Raw genomic sequence first — 14,660 nt, 5'->3', positions numbered from 1 at the left:
TATATATATATATATATATGTATATATATATATATATTCATTCATTCATTCATTCATCTTCTGAACCGCTTGATCCTCACTAGGGTCGCGGGGGGTGCTGGAGCCCATCCCAGCTGTCTTCAGGCAGTAGGCGGGGGACACCCTGAATCAGTTGCCAGCCAATCGCAGGGCACACAGAGACGAACAACCATCCACACACACATTCACACCAAGGGACAATCCAGAGTGTTCAATCAGCCTACCATGCATGTTTTTGGAATGTGGGAGGAAACCGGAGTACCCGGAGAAAACCCACGCAGGCCCGGGGAGAACATGCAAACTCCACACAGGGAGGCCGGAGCTGGAATTGAACCCGGTACCTCTGCACTGTGAAGTCGACGTGCTAACCACTGGACTACCGGGCTAAAGAAATGACATTTTGGCATTTTGTTTTTTTAATGGTGTAATAAAATTACAATTTTAAAAAGTGCATTTGAGGTTTATTTGAGTTATCTTGGTCTATTTACCTTTTTTATTTTATTTTTAAAACATTGAAGTCGAGAGACGAAAAAAGGGAAAACGGTTACTCGTGGCACTGTTAAGACACCCTTCATCTGCAGCTCAGCCAGGGAAGAAAGCCACTCGCAGTTCAGTTATCTCATGCGTTTTAAGATCCATTCGTGAGTGAAAGCAGATGAGGATGACAGCTGAGACTGGTGTGAGGCTCCCTGGAGGACAGCGGGTTGCCTTAACCATGGGAGAGGTCTCCTCCTCTATTAACGGCACTGTCGACAGAGTTGCAGAGAGGAACGCTAACAGCTCACGCCCGGCTAAGTAATGAGCATGAAGTCAATTAGGGTGAGCTTTCACTGACAGTTTGTGAGTGGCTACAAGCTGACTTGCACCATAGAAAGTGGATGAAGCATTCAATTAGTCACTTCTCCTCCTAAAGGCGCAAGATACACTTCATTATTTGTCATAAATAAACATGAGCAGAGTGTTGTCAAGAACAGCAATGCTATGAACAATTTCATTATGTCTAATTGGGCACTTTGCTCAGGCATCTTCAGGGAAAAAAAAAATCAAGGGCTGCCACTTAATAAAGATGGTGACAATTTGTAGATTTCCTTTTTTCATTGGTGTTGACAGTGCCTGAGAGCTAGACCCTGGTGCCGTTTAAGCACTGCCCTAAATCAGTTGGCCAATGGAACAATATGTTTTGCTGAGCTTCTTAAGTCAATGTATCTACCGTTGAAATTGCAAATATCTGAATAGAAAATTTGCACCAGCCAAAATTGTAAACAGTACAAATATAGCACGGATGCTAAAATATTAGGCTAAAAACATCTGAATTCTGAAAATGTATTCAGCAAACTTCTTCCTGTGTGGGAAATATTATTTTTTGAAACAAACATATATACAAATTTGACTGTTGACATGATGGTAGAATGAAGAGGAGCGGTTATAGACTGACTCATCATGGATGATGGTTGGTCCGTCACGGATGGCTGCCTCTTCCTTGATGATGTCGATAAGTTCAAAAGTGCTGCTGATGGGCATGTCAGGATTTGGCCACCTGGGGCACTGAAAGTGTCGCACCTCTAATACGTAATCATCCTGATAGTCAGACAAAGAGCGAAACAACAAGAGAGAAGGAAATGTGTTAATGGACTACCTGCAAGCCCTGGTTAAAAAATAATCATCTCATATCCAATCCACCTGCCTACACTGTTTAATATTTAACATCCAGATGTGTTTTGTTATTTTTCCATTACTGCATGTTTTTGAGATGCACGCTATTTGCTCAGATTTCCCAGGAGTGAAAGAACAACACCGTGTAAACAAAATTAACAGGAAATAAGTCACAGTTGGCAGTGGTACACCATTCTAATGTGTCTGATTTAACTTCCGCGGCATACTATACCTACAAAACTGATTTCCTCCGCAATGGAAACACTCATAAACAGCTTTGCAAAAATAACTTGGAGAACATGGTAAATCATACTCATGCAGTGTATTTTGGTATTTTCATACATTGTATAATTTGATCAATAATGCTAAAGAATTGAGGGGGGAAAAAAGAGCCTTTTCATGGCGCTCTGGTTTTATGTGCAAATATGTTAACTATGCTGAAACAGACATGCTTAAGGATGTATTTACCAAAAGTTATCCATACATGCATCCATTTTCTAATCCGCTTTTCCTCACAAAGGTCACGAGCGAGCTCGAGCCTATCCCAGCTGTCTTTGGGCAGTAGGAAGGGTACACCCTGAATTGGTTGCCAGACAATCGCAGGGCACACAGAGACAAACAGCCATTCACACTCACAATCCTGAAGACAATTTAAGTAGGCATGTCGAGCTCCGAGCCTGGAGGGCTGCTGTCCTGCCTGTTTTCCAGATCTCTCAGTGGCAACACACCTGACTCAGGTGATCAGCTCATCAGCCAGCTCTGAAGCAGCATTAGAACGATCCTGATTCTTTGAATCAGGTGTGTTGCTTCTGGGAGAGCTGGAAAACAGGCAGGACATCGGCCCTTGAGGACCGACTTTGGACACCCCTGAGAGTGTTCCATTAACCTGCCATGCATGTTTTTAGAATGTGGGACGAAACCTGGAGAAAAGTCACACAGGCACGGGAAGAACATGCAAACTACACACAGGCCCAGAATCAAAACCGTGGCCTCTAATACAGCGTATGAGACAAAACACTGTTGTTTACAATTTATGAATACTAGCGCTTGATTGTGACCAGATGCGCGCAAGCAACCTGTGTAGCTTCCAGAATGAAGTCATGGATGCTGATCTGTTCCTCACTGGACAAGCAGAGTATGTCTTGGCTGATGAGGGTGACAGTGAAGGCTTCACAGATCATGGCCTCCTCCCGACTGGGCCAATAGACAAACTCATCCTCTGCCTGAAGAAGAAAATCACAATGTTTTGTCTTGTTCTACTCCCCATTCAATTTTCTTATTTCAAGCTGAATACTAAATGAAGGTATAAACCTTTTTTTTTTTTTTTTAATATATGTTTCACAGAAAACTATAATACTGTATCTTATGTCCACTTTTAGGGTTCAAGCAGCAAGGGTTCATTTATATGTACCATTCTACCGCAAAATGTGTTTATCTGCAGATAAAGGTATCTTAAACGGTACTTCGTAATCTTATGGACTAGCAGTGTTGACAAATTAATTACTGGTTTAAGTCCTAAATAAAGGCAGAATGACAAAACAACAACTGATCATGGAAACAAGTTGTTTTGCTTTCATTCAATACTATTATGGAATGATGTTATTAACTATTAAGGGCCAATCACATGAACATTGTGAAAATTAAAAGGCCATTATTCATCTATGCATTTTACAATTACCAGTAATATAATTAATATAATAATGATTATTATTATTGTTGTTGTTATTATGTCTATTAAGGATTATTGCTTGATAAGATATTTCTACTTCACTTTATTACTAGGGTGCAGATATAGGAGCTGCCATGTCTTTAAATGGCTGGCAACAAGGCCAGGGCTTAACTGGCCTCTGCCCAGCCAAGTGGGATATTTTACAGCCAATCCGTCACCATCGTCAGGGCACTCAGTGGAGAAAATGGATGGACGGAGGATGGATGGAGCTGCACACACGCCAGTAATGGTTCATGGGTGGAAAGAATCATTCCGAACACGGCACGCAGACGGACCTTTGTCAAGTTTTAAAGTCACAAAATCCCGTATGGTTCCACACAGACTCACTCGTTGAGAATAAAAGGCAGCGAAAGCAGGAAGGACGTTTTTCTTTTTATAGCACAGCCGCAAAGCCAGTCTTTACGTGTATAGCATTGCCTTTGAAAAGAACAAGTAGTTTACAGTCTTTTCCCGACTCCCAACGTTCTGGCGTTGGTCTCCCAGTATTTATGATTTCCTGCTTTGTTGGAAAGTCCAGCTTTGAAAAATTTCTTAGTTTGGAAATTAAATCCTCCATTTTCAGGGTGAGAAATGACAGCTTGTAGGCTCGCACAGCACACTACCTTTTGCACACGGGTTCACCGTGACCTGACTGATAACAGGCTATCAGGCTGCTCACTGTCGCCGCCTTCCTTGAGAGGTACTGGCTGCCTCAAGGCAAGTAATTTCCCTGTGGATTTGCGTCACAATGGATGTCCATGCCACACCTTTATTTAAGCAGGAAATGCAGAATTTTCTGCGATTTTTACGATAAAATGGTCAAAATACATTAACACCAAAATCATAGTCTCGAGGACAAATATGAATGTGTGTGTTATTCTATTATTTCGTTTCTTTTTCCTCCCATGATGACAGGGGAGGCAAAGCCTCACCTGCCTTGCCTGAATGCACGTCACTGAGCTTTTACTTTCTCCTCTCTAACATAATTTTATAACAATATGCCTGCAATTAATTATATCTGGAACCCTTATCAGGCATGGCACAATATGATTTTCTCCCTTTCTTCCTGCCAACCAACAAATACGAATAATGCTAATAATGAAGAATTTCTACATAAAAATAAAAACAATTGATTATACCGTAATTACTCTAAATGATGATTAAAACTGAATAAAAAAACTTGGAATGTACAACAATAATAATGTTCCAACATTGAATTTACAAGCGAAAATCATTTTTTGGCCAAACTAAGCAAACCTGAATACGCCACTAGACTCCTCTCGGCTTCCTTACACTAGGAAATGACGCTCCCTCGTGTGACGTTCATTGTGAGCAGATGTGTTTGTTGTGATTTGAATCTGACTGTTTTTTTTGTTATTTCTGCATTGTGTATTAGCCCCTAATCATGGGCTAGTAAAATTGTTTCATATTTTGAACAAATCACTTTTCGAACAGCCTTCTGGAACGGATTATGGTCGAAAAACCGAGGCATGACTGTACTTCTAAGAATGCCACAATATGATTGGCTGCTTGCAGAGATCGCAAAATAAGTTGCTTCTTTGAAGTTAATTATGAGAAGGCTTTTTTTTCTCCTCAGCTGAGCAGAAAGGGGAGACGTGAGAAAAGCACAAAGTGGGAAGGAGATGACACAGAGCAAGTGCGGTAACTTCAGTATAAGAACTTGGATCTGTTTTTGCTGTGTAGATTAATGTGCATTGTTCTTAACAAAAAAAACAAAACAAAACAAAAACAAAAAAACATGGTGCCAGCAGATGCGAGTTTTGACCTATATATATATATATATATATATGTGTGTGTGTGTGTGTGTGTGTATATATATATATATATATATATATATATACCGGTATATATAAAGGGTAATATTCAATGGAACAAAATGTTCTTTTTATTGACCCGATGATTACAAAAGAGAACATTTTAGAGCTGTGTTTCAATAGTGTGACACACAGTGATATATTAAATGGGGTTCAAGTCAGGTGAGTTTGCTGTTATGAAACGGCTACTATGGATGGAGGGTGTCACTGACAGTTTTCTGCACAACCCTCAAGTCAGCAGTCTTCGCCATGATTCTGAAACCTCCTAAGCCAGAGTGACACCTTTTCAAGGCTACGGAAAATCCCTGCAGGTGTTTTGCCTAAATTAGCTGACAAGATTGGGACATGGAGCGTCCTGCGTTGAGCTTTGTCATGATATTCTACTTTAATGAAATACAGATTTATTTATTTGTTTTCTCTTTTACATTTTGTGTGTGTGTGTGTGTGTGTGTGTGTGTGTGTGTGTGTTTACTTATTCTGATGTCCCTTATTTTTTTCATCTATTTACTATTTTACCGTATTTTCGTGTTTTCTATTATTGTGAACTGAAGCATTTAATAATTTCACAATATAATTTTTAACCTTTTTTTTAATGCGCACAAGTCGATAAGTGACTTGAATATTAAATATGAATAGTCACATCTTTGCAGCTTTGAGGAAAAATAAATGAATAACATGGGTTGTTTTGTTGTAATTTACCCGATGGTGAAAAAGATTTTAATCCCGACACTCAAAATGTGTTTATCCGAGGTAAGCACTTGTTCTGTAGTACAGTCAAGAACACATTGCAGTTTTGAGTTTATCAACAATAGGCCTAAAGCAGACAAGCTGCGCACACTCCTCAGTTTTGCATCACAAAACACTTGTAATGGTTGTATGTGCATGTTTATGTCCTAAGGCATCTTACCAGTCCATGGTTGGCAGGCAACATGACAATGATTTGTGCATTATGGTCCCAGATCATTCTCCAGAAATCTTTTGTGGTGTGGGGCAGAGGATGTTGGGTAATGATGAATTCATTACTACGGTAGTAACTCTGTGGGAGGCGGGGAGAATAAATTCAGAGGGAAACTAATGCACATACATGCATACACACAAAATGGCAAAAATAAGACTCATTTGTAGTGAAGTCCCGTTTCAAAGACATTTCTATACAACGGCATTCCATTATTATTTTTCAATGCAACAAGTATTATTTTCCTCTCGCTAAAATTTTTCAGGATGGGGATACACATTTATCATGAATACACAAAATTTAAGTGTGTAACCAAGTTGAGGACATGAATTCACATTGGTGCATTGTGTGAACGGAGCGTTTGGGAAGAACAGGAAGTACTGACCATGATGTAAGAGGCGTTAATGTAATCGCTGCCCTTGATGCCAGGCAAAGGGGTTAACCTCACCCTTGCTTGTTCCGCTGTTCAATTAGACAGAAATGAAATAAACCATAAACAGATTGGCAATTTGAGTTTGGTAAACCAACACTGAAAAGTTAGGTACAATACGAGAAGTCAAAATAATGTGACACTTTGCATGTCAGAGTAACAGAGATTTCCCTTCCCCTGTGCAAAATGCATTGTTCTCATTTGCAAATTGAATTACATGGGGATGATATGGAAACATGTAAAACTGAAACCTTGCAATTCAAATGTCCTGAGAACCTTAACTCATTTCTGAAGCGAGTGAATCTTCGATACATCTTTATACGCTTTGTGTGGCTACATCTGAGCAGTTGATGCTATTCTTCTGGATGTTCATCCTAACCTCAAGAACAGAGATGAGCAACGGGTATTCCCTGGGCCACATGCTGCTTGTGCCCACATTATGATTGGCTCTAGTTTTTTTTTTTTTTTTTAACTGATAAAAATGTTTTTGTGACTACACTTTGTATGCAGCGATGGCTGTTTGAAAGTGCTCTATAAATACAGTTGAGTTGAGTTGAGTTGAGACTGCACTTATAAGACTTTTGCTGTAATAACATTATTCACCACCAGAAGGCAGACATAGTACCTCTACTATGAGGCCACGTCAAAGCAACACCAAGGGCAAATCAGAAATCAAGAAAGTCTTTCTCGTAAACTTGGAAGCAGATTACAGGTTCACTGAATTAAAATGCATATCTATGTGTTTATTTTGCTTGAAGATGCTACCACCAAAGAAAGACTTCAACTGAAGTTGTCACGACAACACTGATCGCAAAAGTACACAAACAGCGATCCACCCCCTGAGCCCTCCACAAGAATCGTTGACAGGTCATTTAAAGTGCACGAGGAGTCAGACAGGTGGCCGATACATTTCAGGATTTTTATTGACATGCAGGACAAACCCCCCCCCCCCCCCCCCCCCACCCCCCACCCCCAGGAGAAGGGGGAGGAGTCAGAGACACAGCAGCACACTGTGAACGGCATTTTTTTAATTTAATTTTATTTTTATTTTTTTATGCATAACAGTTTTTTGCCCTGAAAAAAATTGTTTATGATCATGTCTTGTTGAAAGTTTAGGTTTGCATTTGAGTATTAAAGTATATTAAGGTAATGTGACTTAGAATGGTTAAAAAAAAAAAAAAATCATATGGGATGTACACATTTTAGCCACACTTAAACTGGTGTTTTTGGCATACATCTGCTGAGGAAAAATAGTGGCCTCCCTCCACCATTTAAGTCACCCTTCCTCGCTCTATAGAAGATGGGGGTGGCTAATATCAATCTCCATGTTCGTTCTTTTCATTATCATGGGATTCATTGCAGGATTGGATGATTTTATTTCAGTCAGAGACTTGTCCCAAGGAACCCTCTTTATAGTCTGCAACCTGGTTTTTCCATTGCATTGTACTTCAACATTACACTCATCATTCTCACTAAAATTTTCTTTCAGTTTCTGCACCTGAGGGCAACCACGATGTGGACAGCAATCCTTCTTTATTGAACAGGTAAAGCATGTTGAGTGAGACCTATTTTGGTTCAAGACAGTAATCTGTACTCCTTACACGGTCTCAGAATGCACTGCATTAAAACTGAAGCCGTGCATTACCTTGCATCACCAAGTTCTGCTTTTCTGAAAAATCCAAGGCATAATGCAATGCACCTAGTCTGGTCTAGTCAAGTGGAATAAACTTTGTTGAGTGGTACACCTTGTAGCATTTTCACATAATGTAAATGCTTATAGACAAAGTACAAACGCTGGTACATATCCCTGATCATTCTTTTAGGATTTGTGTTCCTGCTTCAGGCAATAACTGGAATATTATTTAACCAAAATCCAAGACTTACATGGGACGACTGAGGAAATTCGATTTTTCTCTTTGTTGCACTCCTTCTGAGAACTGAAGCACTCCATGAATCTGGCATTGCACTGGGTAATCAACTAAAAACATAATGGAAGAAAGGTGGCATTACCATTTTAGAATTTCAGCCAACAATGCAAAAATAACATGCATTCAAAACAACATTCAAACTAACAGTACATCGTTCTGACCCCAGTGAAAACACTTTAAACTTACATCACGACAAGTAATAGACGCCTATTGATCCAAAGGTTAAGAATTTCAACATGCCCTTCAGCACAAAATGTGTTCAAAATGACAAAATATTTTTTTGCATACATTGTGTGTGCACTTTTTGCAGATAGACATGTGTTCTCCAATATGGTTGGGTGACCAAGCGTCCTGTTTTGCTGGGACAAATCCACTTTTTTACACCCTGTCAGGGCTTCCGGGAGGGTTTTATGAATTCATGAACATGTTCAGCTTTAATAGGTTTTCACAGGACCATTTAGCATGTGTTTACAAAGTAATTTGACTGATGTTTTACCTGACAAATGAGGGGTGGAGTGTTCCCCCCCCCCCCATGACAGAGTGAACCGTTACTGGCGTGTGTGATGTGGACACTGGCAGGGCGGGGAGAACACTTAAGGCAGGGGTGTCAAACTCATTTCACATTTGTGGGCCACATACGGCCTCAGTAGATGTCAAGTGGGCCGGACCATTAAAATTATACCATACTCTGCTATAAATAACCAACATAATATGTCTTTCCTTTCTTTTGGTGTAAAGAAGCACACGAACATTAGGAAAATGTTGAAATTTAATGAACATATCTTTTACAAAACATTTCATGAAGCACCTTAGATTTCCTTAGACAAATGTGCAATTTACTTTTATCATTCACATATATGCATTGCAACTGATCCCACTGATTGTATGAGGCACACAACTTTAACAAGTAATTGGTATTGAAAAATATAGTAATGCATTTTAAGATGAAACGCGATTTATAAAGAAAGGAATTTTTAAACCATTTACACATGTGCACATAAAATGTACATTTAATCCCTGCCTACACCTTAGAAACTAAGGAGAGGGCTATTATATGTGTAAAGAATAAAGTAATCACATGTCCTTGATAGCGTCTGCTGTGTTGGGTCTGTCTCAGTGACAGACTGAGGCTGCTGTTGTCTTCTACTCTGATCAAAACAGTGTGTCCCCTGGCGGATACCCCATGAATCGCACCTTATAAAAAATATTCATTCCGTGTCTTTTATGCATTTTTTCACTTTTAAATGATCCTGCGGGCCTGATCGAACCTCCTTGGGGGCCGGTTCCGGCCCGTGGGCCGTATGATTGACACCCCTGCCTTAAGGGAAAGCAAGTAGCGGCAGTCAGGACAAGTATGTGGAGCAGGTGCGTTCAGTTACAAGCGTAAATGCCAACTGTTTGCTGCTAAAATAGGATGGAATGATGATGGAATGACATCTCGTTCATTTGTCTGTGTCGGTGTTCACTGCTGTGCTTGAAGTCACTGCACCGAGAGGTGCGCTACATTAAACAAGCCAAATACATACTGCAGTCAGTTCCCCCCTGACTGTGGTTTGGAGTTGAGGAGAGTGATGACACACGATAAAGTTAACAGTGAGCAAAGCTCACACGCACACGTTTCAATTGCAGATAAAAGTGCCGGTCAGAGATCTGAAACCTTACATGGACACAAAAAACAAAAACAAAAAAAAAAAAAAACAAGCTGTATGAGGAGAGCGTTCATCTGCAATGTTGACTGAGCTATTTTATTGTTTGACTCGGGAACACGGAATAGAAAAGAAAACAATCATGTGGAAGAACACAACAGACTGAAGATTCCACAGCTACGCTGATGATACACAACTGTATATTGCCGTGTCTACCTTTTGAAATTGTATTTTAGATATTAAGTCATGAATGGCAGAGAATTTCTTACAGTTCAATCAGGACAAAACTAAGGTTTTAGTTATTGGCCCTGAAGATCAGAAAGAGAAACTCTAACCAAAACTACAGTATCTTAAACCCTCACAGTGTGTGAAGAACTTGGGTGCTATTTTTGACTCTGTGCTTAGTTTTATTCGTCATTTAAAAAATGTAAATAAGATTGGTTTTGATCATCTCAAGAATAGAGCCATAGTCCACCCTTTTCTCTCTCAGGCTAACAAGGAGGTGCTGATGTATGCTTTTATTTCCTGCCACTTAGATTATTGTAACGCAATGCTCTCTGGTTTTCCTAAAAAGACTATTTCAAGAGTCAGTTCCCCCCTGACTATGGTTTGGAGTTGAGGAGAGTGATGACACACGATAAAGTTAACAGTGAGCAAAGCTCACACGCACACGTTTCAATTGCAGATAAAAGTGCCGGTCAGAGATCTGAAACCTTACATGGACACAAAAAACAAAAACAAAAAAAAAAAAAAACAAGCTGTATGAGGAGAGCGTTCATCTGCAATGTTGACTGAGCTATTTTATTGTTTGACTCGGGAACACGGAATAGAAAAGAAAACAATCATGTGGAAGAACACAACAGACTGAAGATTCCACAGCTACGCTGATGATACACAACTGTATATTGCCGTGTCTACCTTTTGAAATTGTATTTTAGATATTAAGTCATGAATGGCAGAGAATTTCTTACAGTTCAATCAGGACAAAACTAAGGTTTTAGTTATTGGCCCTGAAGATCAGAAAGAGAAACTCGAACCAAAACTACAGTATCTTAAACCCTCACAGTGTGTGAAGAACTTGGGTGCCATTTTTGACTCTGAGCTTAGTTTTACTCGTCATTTAAAAAAATGTAAATAAGATTGGTTTTGATCATCTCAAGAATAGAGCCATAGTCCACCCTTTTCTCTCTCAGGCTAACAAGGAAGTGCTGATGTATGCTTTTATTTCCTGTCACTTAGATTATTGTAACGCCATGTTCTCTGGTTTTCCTAAAAAGACTATTTCAACCTTAGTGTTACTCCAGAACTCAGCCGCAAGAGTCCTGACAAGGACCAGAGGGCAGGAACACATTAGACCAGTTTTCAAATCGCCGCATTGGCTTCCCTTGTGTTACAGAATTGATTTTGAGGTGCTTTTATTAGTTTTTAAATGTCTAAATCCTGTCAAGATTGCATAATTTATTATAACCTATTTGGTTTAGCACTCTCAGTCCATGCAGTCCAGCCAAGTTTGTAGTATAGGTGGAAATGTAAACAACTTTTTTTAACTTGCCTTATTCCAAATTAAGTAATAGAAATAAAGCATATAATGTTGACAATTTTTGAAATGACTTTAATCGGAATTGTTTTTGTTTCAATTGCATTTACCCTACTAAGATAACCATGCCTGGGTAGCTAATGTTAAATGTCATATTGGGAGGTCTTTTTGTCATCACTCTAGTTTCAACAGATTTTTCGTTCTGCTTACCTATTTCTGTTTTCTTTCGGTAGCTCGGTTACTGGATGACTCTTTAATCATGTTAGGTTGGCAGATTATGTACATTTTGTATTAACGGTAATGGCAGGAATATTTCAAGTGAATTAATGCATAATGTAAGAAACAATATCAGTATAAAATATAAATCATCACATCTAAATGTGCTATTTGAGTATACATATAGAACATGAAATGATTTGTCCCATCACCTTAAACTGTTTTTCCACACGTGTCCGACCACCGTGTCCTGGTGTCTTGATGGTGTTTGTGTAGTGATGAAGCTTGCTGGCTGCAACCTCAGTCTCCTTGCCCAAGATGGCTTCCACCAAGGCATCATGAATGAATACATATTGTTCCTGAATTAACCAAGCAAAATGTGATGCATCACATTGCATTGTCAAACAATTACATTCATTATCTCTACTTGCTCAATAAGCAGCTTGCAAAATACACCATCTTAATGTAAAACTACAGTCGATGGCCGAACAACTACAGTGGTGCCTCTACTTAGGAAATTAATTGGTTCTGGAAGAAATTTTCAAATTGAAAGTAGAGACGCGTTTTCCATGTAAATGCCCTAATCCGTTCCAAGCCCCCCAAAATTCAGACATAAATGTTTTCTAAAGCATAAAAATGCATCAAAATATGTCACAAATACATGTTACAATTAGATTATTGCACAACAAATGAGAGTTGTGCATAATGTAAAAAAACAAAGAATAGAGTACAGTAAAAAATAAAAATGATGGTCATTTAACTTTTAACTGCGTGCTCATCGGTTTTGCCCTTTTTAGGGCATGTTCTCTCTCAGAAGTGTTTTTTGCCTGGCGACCTGATCCAAGGACGTTTGCTTTTGTCGGCTTTTAACATTCCTTCAAAAATGTCCAAAGCAAATTTCAGCATAAGGAGCGATCGCCCGACTGGTGAAAACCTTTTCTGTGTGATTCATATTTATGTAAAACGATCGTAACACCTCATGGCCCGAGAGGCGATTGACGAGGCCGCTGCATAGACACATATCAGTCTATCTACACGCGCACACACATTCGGTAGATGTCCCGCTTAGCCAATGGGATGCCATGATGCAATAGCCGATGGCAGAGCAGCTATAAGTATATTGCATTCAGGAAACTCGGAGCTGCGAGCAGCAGCCCATCCTGTATTTTTATCTTTTGTATCTTGAAATTTCTTTCGTAACAAAGAGGCAATATTTTCCTGTTGAGGCGTTTCGTCACTTGAAAATTTCGTATGAAGTGACGTTAGTAAGTAGAGGTACCACTGGACTTAAAAATACTGAAACGTACTGAGTTTACGAATATTCTAAATATACTGTACACCTTCCAACACTTAAAATATGCTGTTTGAAATGAAAACAAGAGCTAGAATGGAACTGTTAATGGATTTAAGTGCGACATATGGTAAATCCACTTTCAACAATATGAATAAATTTTTGTCCAAATACGTATTGCGGCAAACATTTTTTCCTGAAGCAAAGAGACATACAAACCTCAGTCTGTACTAAGTAGTTGCGCTGAGCACGTATGTGTTTGAGAAAGCCCAGTACGTTAACAGTGCGCCTGTCCTTGATCTGCTTCAACATGCTGTCAATAAGGATATACGTTCCCGTGCGACCCACTCCCGCACTGCAAAACAATACAAAGCAGAGGAAAGCAAGAGTACAAAGGCAGGATAATTATTTCAATGTGTGTCTCATTTGCAATGCCAGTTGGTAAGTGGAAAAACAAAGTGACTGATTTTGTTTAAAACAATTGTCTAACACAAAAACAAGCTTGCTATCAAGTGACAATATTTGCCTTTGTGAATTGAAGATCATGACAAACTGACATGTCATGACGCACATGTGAAACAAACACTGGAGATAGTGGTAACTAGTAGTAGTAAGTAGTTGTATTGCAGTATGTACAAATACAATCCGCAAATATTGTACAATATACTGTAGTGTGTATATATATCAGAGGCGATTGCTCTAAGACTGCAAGGGAAGCTAAGCTTCCCTGAAAATGTCAAAAAATAAGTGTTCAAATATACGGTATGTGTGTACATATTATTGTGTGTACATGTCATTGACGAAATATGCGCTACAACGCGCTCAACTTTTGTTCTGAATCAGCTTCTTATGATTGGTTACGACGCGGCTCTCTTCTCATTCATTCCCGCAGCTTCACTGTGCTTTAAACTGTGTGGACGGTGATCGTCCACAGTGCGGACGCTGGGCGTCTTGAGAGTTCAGAGCCCGTTGTCCCAATGCATTGAAATGAGAAGAGTCATTGGATAAGTGGTTTTGTCCCGCCCACCGGACGCTCAGCGCCTCTGGGATTCTATGGACAATGGCCGTGTATCGGCTGGCCCCGTTCAGCTTTTCTGCATGATGATTGGATGATCTGTCTGAGGCTGAATCTCTTTTTGATTGACAACGAAATGAGCCAATCGCTGATCTTTTGGTGTAGGCATCCGTGGGAGCATCTTTCAATTCTCATTCGGTTCTGAGTTGAACTGGAGACTTCTTCTAATCATCTTAGGGACACTCTCTTTTTTGAAAATGACTAGCGACAAAATAATCTTTAATTTCTGGTGGGTTTTATTGTAGTTGCTGTAGTTGTAGGACATTAGTTATGTCATGTCCCGTATTCGACAGCAGGTGGCAGGCACTCACTCTGCCACCTGCACACCTGTTGTGCATTTGTTTGTGATTACACCTGCTCACTGTAGC

At 39.6% G+C, this 14,660-nt stretch overlaps 1 protein-coding gene across 1 annotated transcript in view; it reads right to left on the bottom strand.

Moving 5' to 3' along the window:
• LOC109529441 (receptor-type tyrosine-protein phosphatase gamma-like) overlaps positions 1-14,660 on the bottom strand; it is a 188,494-nt gene that overhangs the window by 10,101 nt on the left and 163,733 nt on the right. The window contains exons 20-26 of the mRNA XM_019892829.1: positions 13,437-13,572; positions 12,139-12,285; positions 8,484-8,577; positions 6,555-6,631; positions 6,122-6,250; positions 2,748-2,894; positions 1,454-1,596 (exon numbers count right to left, since the gene is read on the bottom strand). Of these exons, the coding sequence (XP_019748388.1) occupies positions 1,454-1,596; positions 2,748-2,894; positions 6,122-6,250; positions 6,555-6,631; positions 8,484-8,577; positions 12,139-12,285; positions 13,437-13,572 (873 nt within the window). The remainder of the gene's footprint in view (positions 1-1,453; positions 1,597-2,747; positions 2,895-6,121; positions 6,251-6,554; positions 6,632-8,483; positions 8,578-12,138; positions 12,286-13,436; positions 13,573-14,660) is intronic.

This window comes from Hippocampus comes, unplaced genomic scaffold (genome assembly GCF_001891065.2).
Source record: "Hippocampus comes isolate QL1 unplaced genomic scaffold, H_comes_QL1_v1.1 scaffold481, whole genome shotgun sequence".
Taxonomy (NCBI): Eukaryota; Metazoa; Chordata; class Actinopteri; order Syngnathiformes; family Syngnathidae; genus Hippocampus; species Hippocampus comes.
This window is presented reverse-complemented; position numbering and strand designations above follow the sequence as displayed.